Source organism: Liolophura sinensis, chromosome 7 (assembly GCF_032854445.1).
Source record: "Liolophura sinensis isolate JHLJ2023 chromosome 7, CUHK_Ljap_v2, whole genome shotgun sequence".
Lineage (NCBI taxonomy): Eukaryota > Metazoa > Mollusca > Polyplacophora > Chitonida > Chitonidae > Liolophura > Liolophura sinensis.
Window position 1 is genome coordinate 6,072,710 of NC_088301.1, and position 18,229 is coordinate 6,090,938.

Consider the following 18,229-nt stretch of genomic DNA (forward strand, 5'->3'; position numbering starts at 1 on the left):
CCAGCTTGTACAGTGAGAATAATATCAAGGTGGAGGAATTGTTCCAACTCATGGTGGAATATTTTCTGAATTCCTCAAGTATGTCAAGAAATGTGGATTGACCATGAAGACAAAATGCTGCGATGGAACATATTTGATGCTGATTTTGTTAAGATTTTTGTTCTCCGACAGTTTTCGTAAAAGACGTCATGAATAGGCCTATAATTCAATATCAGCATGAAAAGCCAGCTTGAGCTGGACTTACATCACAGTAATATCTTTGGTAGGGGGCACCTGGGTTATGGTTTTGTGCTAGCACGCTAAATACTCGGCCACGGATGCCTCAATTTAAAATTTTAACAAGAGTACATGTATATAAAAAGGCTGTGTTGAAACTCTCCGATGTATACAGCCAGCCTACATGTCAGGCAACAAAAGAACATAATTAAACGACAGATCTGCCACATGCAGACCTTACATGACAATTTGTGGTTAGTATTTTGACCAGTTTTGTGAAATTTTGACTGGATAGGCAAATTGAGAAGATCTGTTACATTAGTCCCAAGACATAAGTGTCATTTATTGCACAGCTGAAAGGATAACTTCCACGGTATACGGGATAACTGAAATGGGCAAAACAACCTCATTGTGTAGGACCTGGAACTCCAAATGATACGCTGTTCTGTCTCCATATTGTTCTACACCATTGAATAAAACTGTTAATATGTGTTAATCAGTTAAAAATATCCCATATTGTGGCATGCCCAACGCTAACGACGGCTTACACATTAGGTCAACATTCTACATCCCCACATCGGTACACTAGGCTCTCCAAGTCATTCGCAACTGTTTATCGTGGATTATCTTGATCACACGGCTCTACCATTAAACTCAACGGCTGTTCTGACGAATGGCTTCATAAGGGTGTTCTTCTACCGAATTCAGGTCACATGCATCATACATCCGTTCTGGCTCGGGTATTTCATTTCCTTCTTCAACTTCCGACGGAGCGGATCTCTCCTGGGCTGCAGCACTGTTTGGTTCAGACTGCGTAGCGCCGCCTGTTTGTAGGTTTCGCTGAAACCTCCTCCTGAAAAATAAGCAATTAAAAAAATAAGTGACTCAACGCTAGAGTAATATAAAATAGACAAAGCCTAGGTTGGCAAGCAGTGCATTACTTGGCTTGTAGTGAATTATAGACATTGTGTGCTAACAATACAATGTATTCATTGTTCTACAACATACTTTGATTAACTATGTATAACTATGTAACTATGTATGTATTTGTAGAATTTTCAGGAGCTTCATCTATTCATTAGTACCTCTTTCTTGCCTGATAAGATAGCCATTGGCTTTTCCCAAGACGCACTAGATATACACCCTTACCCTGATAAGATATACTGGAGGTATACATACTTGAGGTACATCAGGGGTGTACCATTGAGGTATAGCATATCTGATCTGATGTGTATGCAAGGTATATTAAAGGTGTATCTCTGGTTCTGACACTTATGCAAAGTAATACCTCTAGTACACCTAAAGTACACCTCAGTGCAGGTGTAACCTGGAACGAGTAGGTAAAAAACTGAATGTCTGAGGTGCGTAGCTTCCATAGAGAACAGCTTTAAAACACTTAGCCATTGGCTCAATAAATTATAGATCAAGTTGTAAGTTGTAACATTTAGTACTACTATCTGTGCAGGTTAAAGTTTTTCATGTGCCCACACATGGTACAAATTCTGCACCAGGAAGAATCGGCCAGTGCATAATTGGGTTTGTTTTCCCACAGCCTAGACATGCACATTGTTAGGAGCTGTCATCTTGGAATAATCGAGGCAACAATATATTCATGCTTGCTCATTGGGCAACATTTGCCAAAAAATGTGAAATCGGTAAAAGGTGTGGCAAAGGCTTGTATTTATTTAGTAAACAGTGTTGTTTTGCACATGCATAAACATTTGTAATTTTGTAGTCACCTTTTTGTTTGAAGTAAAATGTCTAAATCTCATTTCTTATTTTAAATCTGTCCAAGCATCTAAGGTGTACCTGAGGTATATCATTCAATTTTTCGAAATTTCAAAGTTTCTGAGGTGAACCTGAGGTATATCTTCTTAGTGCTTTTTTTTCAAACCTGCTGAAGTGTATCTGAGGTACATTATCCCATATTCAAAACGTGTTCGATCCTGAGTTATATGCGATGTATATACATGTGGCTGGGGTATACTTGGGGTACACCTCATCTATGCCTCACACTGAAGTGTAATCGTCGAGTTTATAAGTTGATCAGTCCTTCACAAAGTGAGATATGGTAACTAAGTTAAATATAAAGGGCTTTTTTACTCTTACTCCACCCATATATCAAGAGTATCTTTGATATGCGTGAGTTTGTCACAAATGTTCAAATTTTTGCTTCAGTATTTTTCTTTCAACACTTACACATTTTCAAATACTGTGTAATTATCTTGTAAGACAGTGTTATATCCCTCCAGGCCACTGACCCTATCGATAATTCTGGAAATTTTTGATAGTAATAATCATTCATAATTGATTATTTATCTCACTGTACACCAGTTTTGTCAATATGTTCAATGCTATGAACTATGGAATTTCCAAACATCACAAGCATGGTACCTTACATGAATATGTCAAGACCACTGTAGCTTTTAATTTACACTTATGAGAATGAAAAGATATCTACTCATTGTTTTAGTTCAAGCCATTGTCTGAGAAATTTCTTAGGTATGTTTTAATTGAGATATTGTGTGCATTCTCCATGCAATAAGGATTATTTTGAGTTCAGTATAAACAAAATATAGTTGACTATGAATTTACAGAAATATCGCATACCATTAAAGTCAGTTGGATAGATACAGGCACATGTGTGATGTGAAGACATGCGCACCACATTGAGGTCTTGAAGAAACGTTTAACCCTGTCTAACACTTATCGCCACTAAAGTACCTACTGAAAGCTGGGATTGAACCCTCACCTTGTGTATTGAAATACAGGACCAATCAGCCATGACCCGCTCTCTATATGAATAATAACATACACGTATACAAACATCTTGGTGATTATGAGTGGGAGGCTTTTCATCTGCAGAATCTGCAGCAGGCGAGGGCCAGTTCATGGTGAAACAAATCAGGTTTGAGGACTTCACTGGGTTATTTTATTTTGTAATAAATTCTGATTACGAAGAATGTGTTGGCTGTTTGTAGGCATCTACATCTACATCTGTGTATGCTAGGAAACTAAGATCATACCTCAGTGACTTTCAATTTTATTCTAAAATTAAATTTCTTTTTTGTTCGTGACGAAGTGTGTTTGATGGAATTTATTTATATGATGAGCGTTTCATGGTGGTATTCAAGGATATATACATCTGTTCTTAATGATTTCCATAGTCAAAAATATTTCTTTTTTGATTTCCTAATTATAAAATTAGCTCATATGATGGAAAGAGAAATTAAAGAATACAGTGCATAGTAAGTAAAATGAAAGTCACTGAAAGTATCTCTTGCAAAGAATTATATGTGTGTGTGTGTCTGTTTGTGCGTGCGTGTGTGTGTGTGTGTGTGTGTGCGTGTGTGTGTGTGCGCGTGTGTGTGTGTGCATGTATGTACGCAAACCTTTTAACCTTTTAGAAAGTTTAACGATATGGCTCACTGAGGAGCGGCCTGTATCAGGATGACAGGAGATTCCCATTTAAGTGTTACGTTATTGGTTGGCTAACACCGAGTGGTCTCACCAGTCCACCTATCCAAACTTCCGTCTTTAAATGGCAGAGCAACTGAGAGACTAGACAGCGATTTTGTAAAACTGATGGAGATTTTACTCCGCCGTTTTTGTGCAAGCAAGAATTAGCTTAGTGGCTGGAACTTTGTTGAAGGTGGCAATATTTTCGTGCAAAGCTTTGTATGTTCTAAGACATAAATCTGTGTATGTACTCAACAACACCAGAAGGAAGCGGCCTTTCCCAATTTGAGCGTAAACTGGACTGTGAAATGTTCGAAAAGATGCTCGAACTGTATACTGGTACGAGTATAATTTGGGTGCATGGTGTTTTTGTAAGTAGACCTTTGCTAACGCGATACTCTCGGGCTGGATGAAATAAAATTGCCGAGGGAGTTTCCCAGACTATAACATTCCAAAATGGATGTGTGACAGGGACGCCAAATTCAGAAAGAGGTTCTATTTGATACGGTCGATTCTGCCAGAACTTTTTAACGTTCTTGCACTGTACATAAGAGTAGATAACTCTGTCTATTTGTCTATTTTTCCCCTTCCCTACCCCTGTGTTTACCTGTAGCACCCACTGCGTGCGTTAACACAAATTTACGACAACATCATAGTCAATATGCTAATCTAGTCGTTAGTAACTGAGTCGATATGAATAAAGGGTTATGTATGAAAATTAGCTAACAACGAGCAGGAGTTGGTCGAATACTTTCACCAAATGCATAATCATACGCTGGATTTATTTCATTCCATCGAGCGATAGGTGTTTAAAGCAGTACAAAAGAACTATCTTTATTCATACAACATGTCTTTTTCTGATTGGAGAAAACCGCACCGCCCGAAGAAAAATATATCGACCTTGGGCAAAAAACTGGTGATATTTTCCCGTATATAACATACAGATTTCACCTACAGAGTGAGCGCAGTTTATTTGTGATATTGATGAAAGGCAAGTAGTATCCATCGAACTTCTAGTAAAAACCACACAAATGGCTCTCACAGCGGTGTTGACGGTTGGTCGATCTCAAGGCCTCAGGAAGTGGTTTTATCTGAATGTTGCGAATTCCCTGAGAGCCTTGGGTTGAACTAACACGATCTGGCTGAACGATTCAAAGAGATTCATCTGGACCGAGGGGCCTCCACCCACCATCACAATCTAAATTGATACCTATGTGGTAGTAATGTGGAACAATAATGACTTTTTTCCCTGTTTTTCGCCGTACTCAAGAATATTTCACCTTTACGACGGACGACAGCATTAAGCTTGGAGGAAAACATGGGGGAAATCCATGACCATCCGTAGTCGAACAACAATGAAAAAGAAATTAACAGAATATAAAGGTTAAATGTGTTAAAGCGCCGAAGAAGAAATAGAACAACAATGAAAAAGAAATTAACAAACGTGCAGAAGATAAAGGTGAAATGTGTTTAACTGTGCAACTCTCAGATGACTATATAAATACAATCATAGTTCCAAACCGACTGGACATACAGTAAAACATTATCAGACTTACATCATTATTACAATGACAATGACTCCGATGACCAGGACAACGATGATTCCAACTGCACTGCCGGCAATGACTCCCGTGTAATTCGGAGGGTTTACGGGCAATTCTGAAAATGTAAAACAGATTACGTCGGTAATAAGCAAGATTTTGATGGTGATGATATTGGTCTATTGTGGCAGGGTTTTCACTTGCCTGAGTTGAATTCATTATCGGTGATCAATCTGTTGAATTGGTTTTTATGAGCACGTAAGTGTAATTCCGTTCCGTCGATGTATAATGATGGCTTGACGATACTGTAAATCAATATACTGGCAATATCTTACCATATGTCTCAACAAACAACGGAAATGAAGACTAACAAGACAATATGCAGGCAATGGGAAAACGACACTTGGAGGCAGAATGCGTCCTTGTTACCTTCAAGCATGGACAAAATTGCTGTGTGTGACTGAAGTGCCTTACACAGTTGCCGCCGATCCTTTCCGCGTAACAATTACGAAATGTGCAATGTATAACCGATCACATATCTGTCAGCTTGGCTAGCAGTTGTGAGCCACACCCTCGTCAAGCGTATGAGTGGCAAGGTTAAATTAATTTTTGTGATCGGTACAAATTAATTTCAGAGTTATTATACTCAGTTGAACTGATGATGTATTAACGGCCGATCTGTGATATAACGACCTCTTGCCAGGATTTAATTAAATTGCTACTTTTTAAGCCCTTACATGAACAGTTAGAATAAAACTCTAAATGATGTATTTGACTGGTGTTTTACGCCGCACTCAAGAATATTTCACTTATACGACGGTGGCCACAATAATGGTGGGAGGAAACCGAGCAGAGCCCGGAGGAAACCCACGACCATTTGAATGTTGCTGGCAGGCTTTCCCACCTACGGCCAGAGAGGAAGCCAGCATGAGTTAGACTTGAACTCACAGCGACCGCAATAGTGAGATACTCTTGGGTCATTTGGTAAATTGACAATTTCATCGCTTATGTGTGAACATTTGTCAAATATCAAACTGCCATTGTAAGTCTTCTATTATATTGAAGGTAAAATATTTATAGACGAAAACCAAAAAAGGAAAACACTTTTCACATGCAGCACTTGAAATACCTGATTTGCACCAGAACTCGTAATACCCTTCTGCACATCGTGGTTCTCGGTCGGGACAGTGCCCGGATGTGGTGTTACAGACAGCGTTTCCTTCGGCACAGAAGCCACAGGTTTCTTTACAATCCGGACCGTAAGTGCCCAGCGTACATTCTGCAGCAGAATTTACACAACTTTTATTCGAAGCGTCGAATATGCAAACTTGAAATATTCAATATTTCTTATAATATAAATAATAGTCAGGTGATCAAAAACATTTAAGGAGACAAGTTTTTAAATTGTTTGTACGGTTTATACACATTTTAACTGACCAGCCAAACACCAGCTGTCCGGCAGTACAGGCAGGAGTAAAATACGACTACCCTATATATAGTCATGATAACTACTACGTGTACTCTGCCAAAGTAGGAAGGTTGAGGCCTCTGTGTCAGAGTGGTTAGTGTGTTAGCATAGACCAATGGCCCAGAAGCCTTCCACAAGTGCGGTCGGTGTGAGTTCAAGTCAAAAGGTCAATAAAATAATAAAGATATTAAATACAAAATTCACATTTTTACAGCAAAATCGACTCTTGGCAATAAGGCATTTTGAGGGTGGGGAGGTGGGGTTGGTAGACGGTGACAGGGATGCTAATAGGAAATGCAACAGAGGCGAGGACTCTTTTGTCGTCAGTGTCAGCTATCCGTCTATCAAAATGACATCACCAAGCTGAACTAACCTGTATCACACTTTACACCAGTGTATCCCGGCATGCACCTGGGTGTTCCCTCTGGGCAGTTCCCGGATTTAGCATCACAAACAGATCGGCCTTTGGTACAGTTCCCACATCTCTGCAAACAGTCAGGACCGTAATTTCCCTCGCAAGCTAAACGAACCAGATTTATGACCGATTTACTTCGATGTTATACTGCACTGTGATCAAACCAGGACATGGCCGTTTGTATACGGCATAAATAATGGTGTATTGTTTTCTAGGAATTGGACAATGGTAAAAGAACCTTTACTGTGATTCTGACTGAACTTACGTCTGTTCGCCTAGAACATCTATTCAACACACATCTTTACAACACCACTGAATCATTTCAACAGAACATTACTTGACATTTCAGTTGTCTGTCTGATTTTAAATCTACGACTTTTTAGAGAAAGCCTAAGATACCATTTACTCGCGTCATACTCTGTGATAGATACCAAGAGCGTCAGTCCCTTAAGTATGCGTCTAGAACAGGTAACAGATAAAGTACCTGTATCACACTTCGGACCAGAATATCCCGGCATGCATCTGGGCTTTGTGTCGGCACACGTTCCGGATACAGTGTCACAAGATAATTGGTCATCCGCACAATGTCCACATCTCATAGCACAATCAGGTCCGTAGTTTCCTAAGGTGCAGACTGATAACACAAAATCACAGTTGAGTGTGGTTATTCAACATTGTTTGGAGTCTGGTAATGTTTGGCACATAGGCGTATGAAGGCTGACACATTTAGGAAAGGAGGAAAGTAAAGATGTAGAGAGTAAGCCAACGGTTTCACCACGTACATCTAATTGGCGAAGACCCTAACTAATCTGTGAACTTATTCCTTTGGAGAGAATTGAATGCCGCTGTAAAATATTTTAACATTAACAAACATATCTTGAGAAGATATTGGTGGCATTTGTATAATATACTTGCGGTGATACAAAATGGAAATATATTTCAAAACACGAGTTGACGTCTCTTAAAGTAAAAAAGACAGCACCTGACTAATGCTTATGTCCAATGAAAGACTACCATTCAAAGTACAGTCAAACCCGTTGTATGCGGCCAGTGAAGGGACACGTAAAAAGTAGCCGCATATGACAGTTGGCCACATAAGACAGGTTGTGAAGACCAAGCCAGATCACAATAGAATTAAGTTTTAGGAAATCTACACATGTAGGCCTACATGACAATCTTATACATAATTGTTACAGTACTAATTTGGTCAGCTACATAAATTTCATAGAAATATAACAATTGTAGTAAAATAATAACTCAATAATTTCAAGTTTTGGGGGGTAGACCTATGGATTTCACGCACTTAACAGCCGATTACACAAAGAGTTTCAGGTGAGGGCACAAATGACAGGAGAACTTTCTTCTCGTCATTGTCAAGCCCTAAAAATCCATGTGCTAGTTTGGCCTACGTAGCTATAAATGACTATTCTAACAAAGTTTTGGACTGTAAATGGCAAACTGCTGAGATGTTCAATCATATTTGCCATTACCGGTGAAACAACAACATGTACAAGTGAAGGAAGATCAATTTCTCCATGTGTTCGTTACAGGTAATATTTTGGCCACGCAAAATGAAAACACAGCACCATTTGCCTGCAAAGATAATGGCCAAGCAAGTCAGATAATTTGTCAAAGAAACCATTCATGTGAGGAACCACAGGAGTTCAGATTATATCCGATTATATCGAGTCTGCCCGCTGTTTATGGCATTCATGGCGCGGACCTAGTGCAGGGGTGTCCAGACAATAACCAGCTAGGCCTGATTAAAGAACAGTAGAGTTCACTGCTATTGACCAATAATGTTTATCACTTCACTTCTCATCACAAAGTGGCAGGTTGTAAGTTTTAATCACTATAAAAACTATTGAAGTCGGGTGGTCGCCATTTTAAAATTTTTGAATGTCTGATGCGGCAATCATCATTAAAGTTGAAAGTCTCGGCCGCTCAGGACAGGCTGATATAGAATTTGGTGGCAAAATATGTTGGCCGGTGGACACGTTGGACAGATGCCACATATTACAGGTCGTTTAACATGAAAAATTGTTTGATCGCGGCAGAGAGTGGCCGCATACGGCAGACGGACGCTGATTACAGGTGACTGTAGGTACAAGTTTGACTGTATCTTAAACCGGCATTAAATATTTTTTTAGATTTTTGTCAAACCCAGCAACAGTTTGGTGAATCTTCGCCTTGACACAGATTCAGCACGTCTCCATTACTGAGAGCAAGGAGACGTCACGTTTACTCTAGCTCTCTAACGTTGAAGTTATTTTTCGTATGATAGTCTAAGCAGTAGCCTATGGCAGATAAAAGGTGAGGTCTTTGGCATTGAAGGACTAAGTAATCAATATAGTCTTTCTCGGAAAATGGACATACTGGAAGATTATTTCTTCCACTGCTTGAACTATTGATACAGTAGACCTACTATATCATTTTTAAGGAACTCTGGGGATCCTGTTTAAATAGAGTTATTCCTGGTTCAGGTCGTATCCTACGGAGGGGCTGTGCTGGTGATTTTGACCCCTGTTAAATGTTTACAAAATTACTATAGGGTTGTTATACAAATGTATCCATGGTCACCTCTGAAAGAAATGGAACTAAACCTAGGCACCACTGAAGCTGATCTAGGCAATCGACCCTCCCTAGTCATCGTGGACGTCAATGAAAGCACATCGGCTTGAACACGGCGTTTCAATAAATTTACTGTATTTTACAAAGAAAACAGAAAAATACCCCTTATAATGCGAGAAAGACGAAGGAGCAAAATATAAATTCTTAAGTTGCAACAGATTCAGAGAAAAATATTTAATCAGGTATAGCCTAATTAAGTTTAAGTGTTGTCCGGTGACATGCTGTCTTCTCATTCCCACAAACCTTCGGCATCTCTAATGAATTTTGCACTAACTCTGATATTTGTTATTTAGAAAACGCAAAAATGAACAACAAAAATGTATTTGGGGAGATGAATGTAGTTTGGATCGTAACGGTACACTAGTGCCTGACATAACTTAATTGTGATACCGTCATCGAATATTACACGGTTTGTAAATCAACTGAATTTGAGTCTGTGATTATTCGTAAATAACAGAGACCTGCCCTACAACATTTGATGAAATCTCACTTCGATATTCAGCTTTGAATATCAAACCAGGAAATAGGAACTGCGAACTAGGTTCACATCTGAATGTCGACGCGGGAACTGGGAACTGGGAGCTAACTTCACTGACATGTCAAAATCACCAGCACAACCCCCGGTGGCTACGGCAGCGTAGCTGGAAATCTCTGTCAATAATACAGTACGCCTACTGCATCAACGGTTTAAGCACTGGAAGAAATATTCTTCCAGTGTGTCGAATTTCCGATAAAACTATGTTTATTACTGGGGGCTTTATCGCCGTAGTCCACAGATTTTATCTACCATAGGCTACTGATTAGACTAATGTGCGGAAAATACCTTCGACGTTAGAGATTTATAGTAAAAGCGCTGGAACTTGTAATTTATCAACTACAGTCTTTTGTTGATTGCCAACAGACACATGTTTGGACATGGTGAAACTTCAACAATCTAACAAACAACACACCTTCATCACATTTCTCAGGGCGGTATCCCGGCATGCACTTTGGTGTTCTCTGTGGACAGAGCCCGGATGTTGTGTCACAGACGGACGGTCTCTCGGCACAGTTCCCACATCTCTTCCCACAGTCTGGTCCGTATGTCCCGGGTGTGCACACTAATAAATACACCCACAACATCAAAAAGGACGCGGATTAAGGGGCACGATATAATGCCACATATTCACATACAAACAACGGAAAAGTAAATAAACATAGTATGCATCTTTAAACTAACATGTAATTTTACTTTTCTCCACACTTTACTACCTTTCTACACATTTACTTAGAGAGTGTCATCGAAGGAAAGACAACTGAAGGATTTTGTCCATGTATTATTACAGAGATCAGTTTATCGAACAGGGTAGTCGTACGACAAAAACTGGTCATGATAAGTAAAAAGCAAGGAGTCATATCCAGATCGCGCCATGACTGAGCTGGCGTCTTTTGGGGGCAGTAAAACATTTTGTCAGAATCTCCACTTTTCTGGACCGTTTGTTGTCTTGAGTGTTGAGCCAAACCTATTTGATTTGCTCAGAATGAACATTAAAGCTAGAGCAAAGGCGACTAAATAGTTACTTCTACAGTTGTCAAAAATATTGAAATACATATCGCTTATTCGTTTGGTTTGTGATTTTTTTTACATTGGCCTACTTTCATGAAGGAATATTTACAGGCATACATGTAGTGTTGTTTTTTGTTTTCTGTTACACATTTATCTCCGAAACAATATCGAATTGAAGTATCGAAATGAAATGCAAAATCAGTTGCATTTCTTAGTAATAGAATTCTGACCAATCAGACAGCATACCGAATATCTGTACTTCACACAGGGTAAGCGGCGCGGAATTGTTTATCATAATCTTCACGGTGTCTCCAATTATCGGGCTGCTGGCGTTACAAGATCCATTTATAACGTCACCCGGAACGTAAAAAGCCCTGGTGGTGTCCTGGTAACACACTGTGTAATTCCGGGAGGAGTTTCCCACTGACAGGGTAAAACCATTAAGGCGGTTACCGCCTGTAATACAAACCAAACAGTTTTCTAAATAAGCGAATTATCATCAGACATTTAACCGGAAGCAGCAAGCACCAGAACAACTTGTGTTAATGCGCACAGTGATGTTAATTATCAACCCAGCGAATACTGTACCACAGATAAAAAGAAAACTGTACAACTGATGACTGAAAATCTTGTGTGGGACGCGAAAGTAAAGCACCATCACAGGTGAAAGAAATCATGTTCCGTAGATCACAAACACATCGTTACGTCCAACACATTAAAGAACTCCTTTGTCATAGATTAAAGGAACCCTGCACTAAAGTTTAAAGTAATACTGTAAATCAGACCAAAGAAATCATGTACCACGGATCAACGGACGTGTGTCGTGTATTACAAAGGAATTCTCTGTCACAAAGAAATTCTCGACCATTACCAAATGTGGCTACTTTATACCATGGGTTATCGTGAAATGTTGTGTACATCATTGAGTGGTTTTGCATAAGTCACATCCTGGACCAATACAGTACCACTCCATGATTTACAAAACAAGTTACAATGGCCTTTTTATAGCTGAACCTGTCCATAGATTGTTATCTCCCGTAAAAATAACGCTTTATTCGCTTTGATATTCGCTTTACCATTTTGCTTCATTTGGGAATAAACAAATAATAGTTATACCAGTGTCTTGGGTGGTCATACGGCACCACATTTCGTCGTTATGATCAATATTTTCATGAACCAGAAGTGCCAGTCTAAATATTGATCTTCGACCTTAACTGAGCCGAGTGAAAAATATTTGATTTAGGTGAACTGCTAGTTAGCCATTTTCGATCTAATTTGTAAGGGTGTGCAATTTAATTGTGTGAAAAAGATGTTAGGAGATGTTTTTCCACAAAACTCTTTTGAAAAGTTATGGACTGGTACATTGTCAATGAGTGTTGCTATAAGCCGGCACCTGCTCGTCCCTGACTCCGTGGGTATGCAGACGAGCGTTGCTATCCGCTGGCACGTGCATACCTGGTTCTGGTTTTGTGCTTAATGGACTTATGTGTTACTTCTCCGTGGAGCTGCTCTATGGCCTTATGACCCTAGCGATCTTTATCTGTTGACCACGGTTTGCATTTTGTTTGACTTTCTGCAGATTTTTCCAGTGTGGGTGTTCACAAGTTTACACCTGTGTGTATTGGGCTGGTTACTTGTTTATTGAATAAAAGAGTTATAATAGTGGAATTTCATAGTACAATGCCAGAAGTCAAATTTGAGTTCTAAATATTCGGGATTTTATTTTAAGGGTCTCTGCTATAAATCTTCCGAATCAGATGATCATGTATGCGTGTGTGAAGCTTTGTTTTGTTTTCCATTTTTTTATGACAAAGTTACGCTCCATCAGTTCAGTCTGGAGCGTGTGCAGGAAATATTGGTAACAGGAATCCTACCTATCATCATATCGGGGGTCGTTTTGTAATCTGCTTGTATAATACCATAACAGCATTTTGATCATATGTAGCGTTACAGATACTGATCACCGCCTTGTAATAATATTTATCATAAGAACTGCTATGGAGACTGATAAACTGAAATATTTGAGGTATTATGTCATTTCATTCGGCAAATTGTCTAATCTAAGATGTAATGATGCTATCCAGTAATGGCATGCTCATTACGTAAGAGATATCCAAGGTCACGGAAACCGTTTACTGGAGACTAACAGTAACCGTTTACTATTTTCGTGATATGTCACGTAAAGTAAAATTTTGGACAGCCAGTGGCAGAAGTTCCAAACTCATCAGTTCAAAAATATAATAGGACTAGTAGTCTAAATGGAAAAGATCATTAGTTATCGCCGCATGGTCGATGGCTGTTTCTCTTGAATGTGATTATTATGCGACTTTATTTCAGTTTGCCATCGTTGCACATCAGGTTTTGACGAATATACGGTGTATTGATCTTTAAATATCTATCTCTCTATGATAATGACGATAATATTCCACAGTTGTCGATTCTTCTCAAAGATAACAATCAAATTGGGTATTAGTCCGAATATTCTGACTAAAACTTGCATCCGATATTATGATAAGCCTGACGGCATGCTGCAGTTCTAGGTAGAAGTCGCTCAATTTATAATCATTAACAGTTTCAGCGGTGTCGAAGACATTTTTGGTCAAAATATGGTTCAAAATCAACTTACCAGGCACAAAATAATGAACGAGGAGAGAATGACTAAAAGTAGTTGGATGTATGTGAAACAAGAAGATAAGGTGGGTAATTTAGCGTTACCAATGTTGTTTGGAAACTTTGAGTGATTTTAAATGGAGCTACTTCTGACTAGAGCTGCAGCATACCGTCAGGCTCATCACAACATCTCCTCTAACTTCTGGTCAGAAAATTCGGACTACATATACTTGGCTGTATGATTGTCACGACTGAGACCGAATCCTGCTTGCCTTTTTGCCTGGAGGTATGTCATTTACCTCTTGATTTCCTCAGAAGTCGTCTTTCTCCATCAGGTTAGAATAAAACAGCCTAGAGAACAGCTTTAAGTATAGATCAAAAATAAATAAGTATCATTCTGGTCAACCTACGCTTTCTGTTACAGATACCGATTTTAATTTAAAATATCGAGCAAAAAAATGCTTAAAATATGCATCACCGAAAATTTATATGATCAAATCTTTATTTGCAGAATCCAATAACGGATAATATTATTAACATAGTCAATCACAACGATAAGGCAACAAAAAGGGGAAAAACGAAGACGACAATGGTGAACTACAATAGTTTTCCCAGCAGAAATATTTCTTCGGTGTGGAAATATTTGCGAAAAACCCTAGGGAATTTTTTCTTTAAATCAGTAGTGTAGAGTGTTCTTCAGTAGGATTTACGCTTCAAAGCCAGTATTAATGACATGTCTTTATTTTATTTGAGAAACATCAACATTTGTTATCACCATAAAGCAACATAAATGTTTTTGAACAATCAGATTTAAAAAGGGTATTCATATTTTGGCAAATATTCACATTTAAAAAAAACTATTATAAAATAATTTACTGTCATAAAGGTTGACTTTTAAAAGATTATAAGTCTGTTTATTTTGAACATTTTGCCAACGCCGGGTATTTAGAGATTCTTGGTGGTTATAAAGATACAAGTAAACTTACATGGTCCGCCTTTACAGATTCCTTTTCTGTTATAGATCCTGAAGCTGTAGATGTTGTACTGTGTGTCCAGTGTCACCGTCCAGTACGCGGATTATACTCTCTCTTGTGTGTGAGTACATGTAGGTGGTGTCTTGAACACTTGTTCTATCCCACCGTCCACGGCGAGTTCAGATGTGTATGGGCTATAGGTCGATGATTGTGTGGTGTTTCTGTTCAATGCCACATTCTCTGTTAACCAAAATATTAAATCAATGACAGACAAATGTAAGACATCTTAACATCTGGACATAACAATGAGTCCGTGTGCCTGCACTTTATCATAAAAACAAATTGACGATATGTGTCCCAAAGCAAAATGATGTCTATATCGAGATTTCGAATTCCTCCGTCCAAGCCTTAATAGTGCGGGGAGTGTTCTGTGCTATAACTCAAGTATTGCTATCAACAGTGAAAACAGAGCCCTGGCTGCTGCGAAGTTTCAAAGCGGTCACAACACACTTGTCTGGCTTTGCATTACAGCATGCATACCAATCATTAGCAGTTAATGCAATCATCGCCGCTGTTTTTGGGTCAGTCCTTGCTTTCCCATTTGTCGTTAAACAGGTTATGCAACTGACATTAAAATCGTTTGCATGGGTCATGTGATATAATTTTATTTCCATCAGCACCTTCACATAATTTAACTATTTAAATCACGAATATCACAGACAACACCAAACCTGCCAGTGAATAAGAATGGCCATAATCCTTCCTATACAGTTAGGCCAACTCATCACCACATTTCCCATCCAATCAAAATGAAGAAATGAAGTTTTTACCGTATACTTTATTCTTGCATCCCATGGCAAAATGCGTTGTACAGAAGCGGGATAGATTACTTTGCTTAGCTTTGCCTTTATCACTTTACTTCCCGATTTTAGGCTAATTGTTTGAATAATGGATTACATGGAACAAGAAATGTCTTGCAACAATAAGGTCATTAAGACGACATTACCTGTTTATTGCAATGCAAAGTAGAAAAAACATAAAAATTATTCCATGAACTCCTTCCAGCCAATGTGTCTTTAGCGGTAACATGAACAACGCAGTGTCATAAGAGGTAATACAAACGCAATACTCCGCATGGAGGGAAAATGCTCACGATTTACATGCTGGGTCAATATGTGAGGGTAGTTTACTTCATGACATTTATCCTACTCAGAGACATTTTGTCGTTACATAATACCAGTATAGGCAAGAAAAAAACCCAAGTATCAAAATGTCCTGAATACGTAATAATACATTCTGGCTGATAACACCTCGTACGACTATACATGTATAGGGTAGGTGTTACTTACGTCTGGAGCAGGTGGGACCATCCCAGCCACGACGACAGCTTCCGGAACATTTACCCGTTTCTTCATTACATCCATCCTGACAGTTCGTGCATAGCTGCCCCCAAGCTAAAATTAATATTTTTTATATATATAAAGTCAACGTTATAATATAGTTTAGGCAGATGGACTACTCCGCTACCTCATTTAAACAAATTATATGCAGATAATAGTGACTGAACCAACTGAGGTAAATCAAACACGATTATGTATATGACATATATATACTATTTCAGGGTAACTATACGGGCACCTGTTAAGGTATTAACATAGTGGACAAGCCCAGGTTTTAATCACATATCGTGCTGCTGTAATGCTGTATTGCTACCCACGTTAATGACGTAAATTCCGCATAAACCCGACTACAAACTGTACATGTGTATATAGTTACCAAGTACATATAGGTACAACTCAATCCAAAAATGAACTATCAAAATCACAAAAAGCATTCGATTGGCATGCCGAGGCTCCTACCATATCAAGGTTTCTTTCCCGTACATGTCCTGAATAATCGAGTTACATTGAGACATTTGATCTCCAGTGCAAGGAAAGTAGTACTGTATATTGTAATCCCTTATCGATAAGGTAAATAATTGCTTATGCCATCGTTCAGGTCTGCGCTCCTTTTATTTTCACCTTTACACATGACCTATGTCGTTTGGCTGCGACCATCTGGCCTTAAACCAATATCATTATATATATCACCTCATTACCTTACATGACTTACAACGTCATGTACTTATCACCTACATATATATTTATTTATTTATTTATTTATTTTTTTATTTTTTTATTAATTTATTTATTTATTTGATTGGTGTATTACGCCGTACTAAAGAATATTTCACTTTATACGACGGCGGCCAACATTATGTTGGGAGATCACCTCCATATAGAGCAGATCACTAACCAATGTTACATACATCGCCTTCATGTAACATTTATTTACTTGTTTCACTGGAGTTTTACGCCGTACTCAAGAATATTCTTTATGCCAGCATTATGGTGGAGAAAAGCGGGCTGAGCCCGGGAGATAACCACGACTATCCGGAGGCTACTGGCAGATCATCCCTTGTACGGCTGGAGAAGATCCCAGCGCGCTAAAGGAAGTCCCCATTTCATGCAATAGGTGTATAACTAAGTAATATACAGGTAAATACCACTTTGCGCATGACTTACCTAATGTTATGTACATCATCACGAGAAACACTCTGCTGATCTGTGGCTTATGGTTCCCCATGTCTACCAGGAATTTTCGCAAACCGCCTTTAGATTACAAAAAGTTATTCACCTCTATCCGGAGAGGATTTCCCACCATGAAACTGTTCTCACCAAACATAAAATGCTTCTAAAAGTCACATCGTTACACATTCAAGTCCTGTCCATGTGTAGTTTAGGAAAATTCCATCAGAATATCTATATGTAGAGAAGCTCAGTCTCTTTGTGTTCAGTGTTATATTTACCTGTGTTGCACAAACGCTAGTCAGACACTAAATGTATTACGTTCCACAACTGGCAAAATAGTAGGCCTAAGGTTATATAAAAAGATATAGCCCGTATTCTTCTTTCGACCTAGATGTGTTGTGTGTTCTTGTATACATCGCCCATGCTCTACAGTAGCTGACCTGCTTAAATGTTAGGGAGTGAATAGATTCGTGTCACCGAGCAGGAAGTCACGTTACCATTATGGTGACAGTACATTGCGTTTTGTTGTATACAGCTGAATAAGTGATGTTAACATAACTCATTTCTTCTAAGATTATTCTGCTAAAGCCTTGGTCTCCAAAACGATTCATTTGAATGTAACTGACATAAAATTAAATTCCTCACTTAAACGAAAACTGCTGAATAAATAAATAAATAAATAAATAAATAAATAAATAAATAAATAAAATAAAATCAGTTTATGGTTATAAGGCATTTAAATGACATCTCTAATCAGTTATATCAAATGGAGCTTCGTGTAGTCTACAGGCCTGTAAAG

At 38.6% G+C, this 18,229-nt stretch overlaps 1 protein-coding gene across 1 annotated transcript; it reads right to left on the reverse strand.

Annotated features, from left to right (window-relative positions):
• On the reverse strand, nt 1–17,690 carry LOC135471202 (multiple epidermal growth factor-like domains protein 10). The gene is made up of 10 exons (XM_064750321.1): nt 17,425–17,690; nt 16,210–16,314; nt 14,873–15,100; nt 11,523–11,732; nt 10,681–10,830; nt 7,584–7,733; nt 7,058–7,204; nt 6,346–6,495; nt 5,232–5,334; nt 1–1,069 (listed from the first exon to the last, which is right to left on the reverse strand). Exons 4-10 carry the CDS (start codon nt 11,569–11,571, stop codon nt 871–873), a joined length of 948 nt encoding a protein of 315 aa, XP_064606391.1. The 5' UTR covers nt 11,572–11,732; nt 14,873–15,100; nt 16,210–16,314; nt 17,425–17,690; the 3' UTR covers nt 1–870.
• Between the last annotated feature and the right edge of the window lie 539 nt (nt 17,691–18,229).

Bases quoted from the DNA above. Each gene is read 5' to 3' on its own strand.
- LOC135471202 (XM_064750321.1), bottom strand. From the start codon at position 11,571: ATGATAAACAATTCCGCGCCGCTTACCCTGTGTGAAGTACAGATATTC. The intron at 7,734-10,680 runs GTGTGTTGTTTG...TTGTGTTATCAG, and splicing joins CCCTGAGAAATGTGATGAAG to TCTGCACCTTAGGAAACTAC. The intron at 1,070-5,231 runs GTAAGTCTGATA...CTTATTTTTCAG, and splicing joins ATTGTCATTGTAATAATGAT to GAGGAGGTTTCAGCGAAACC.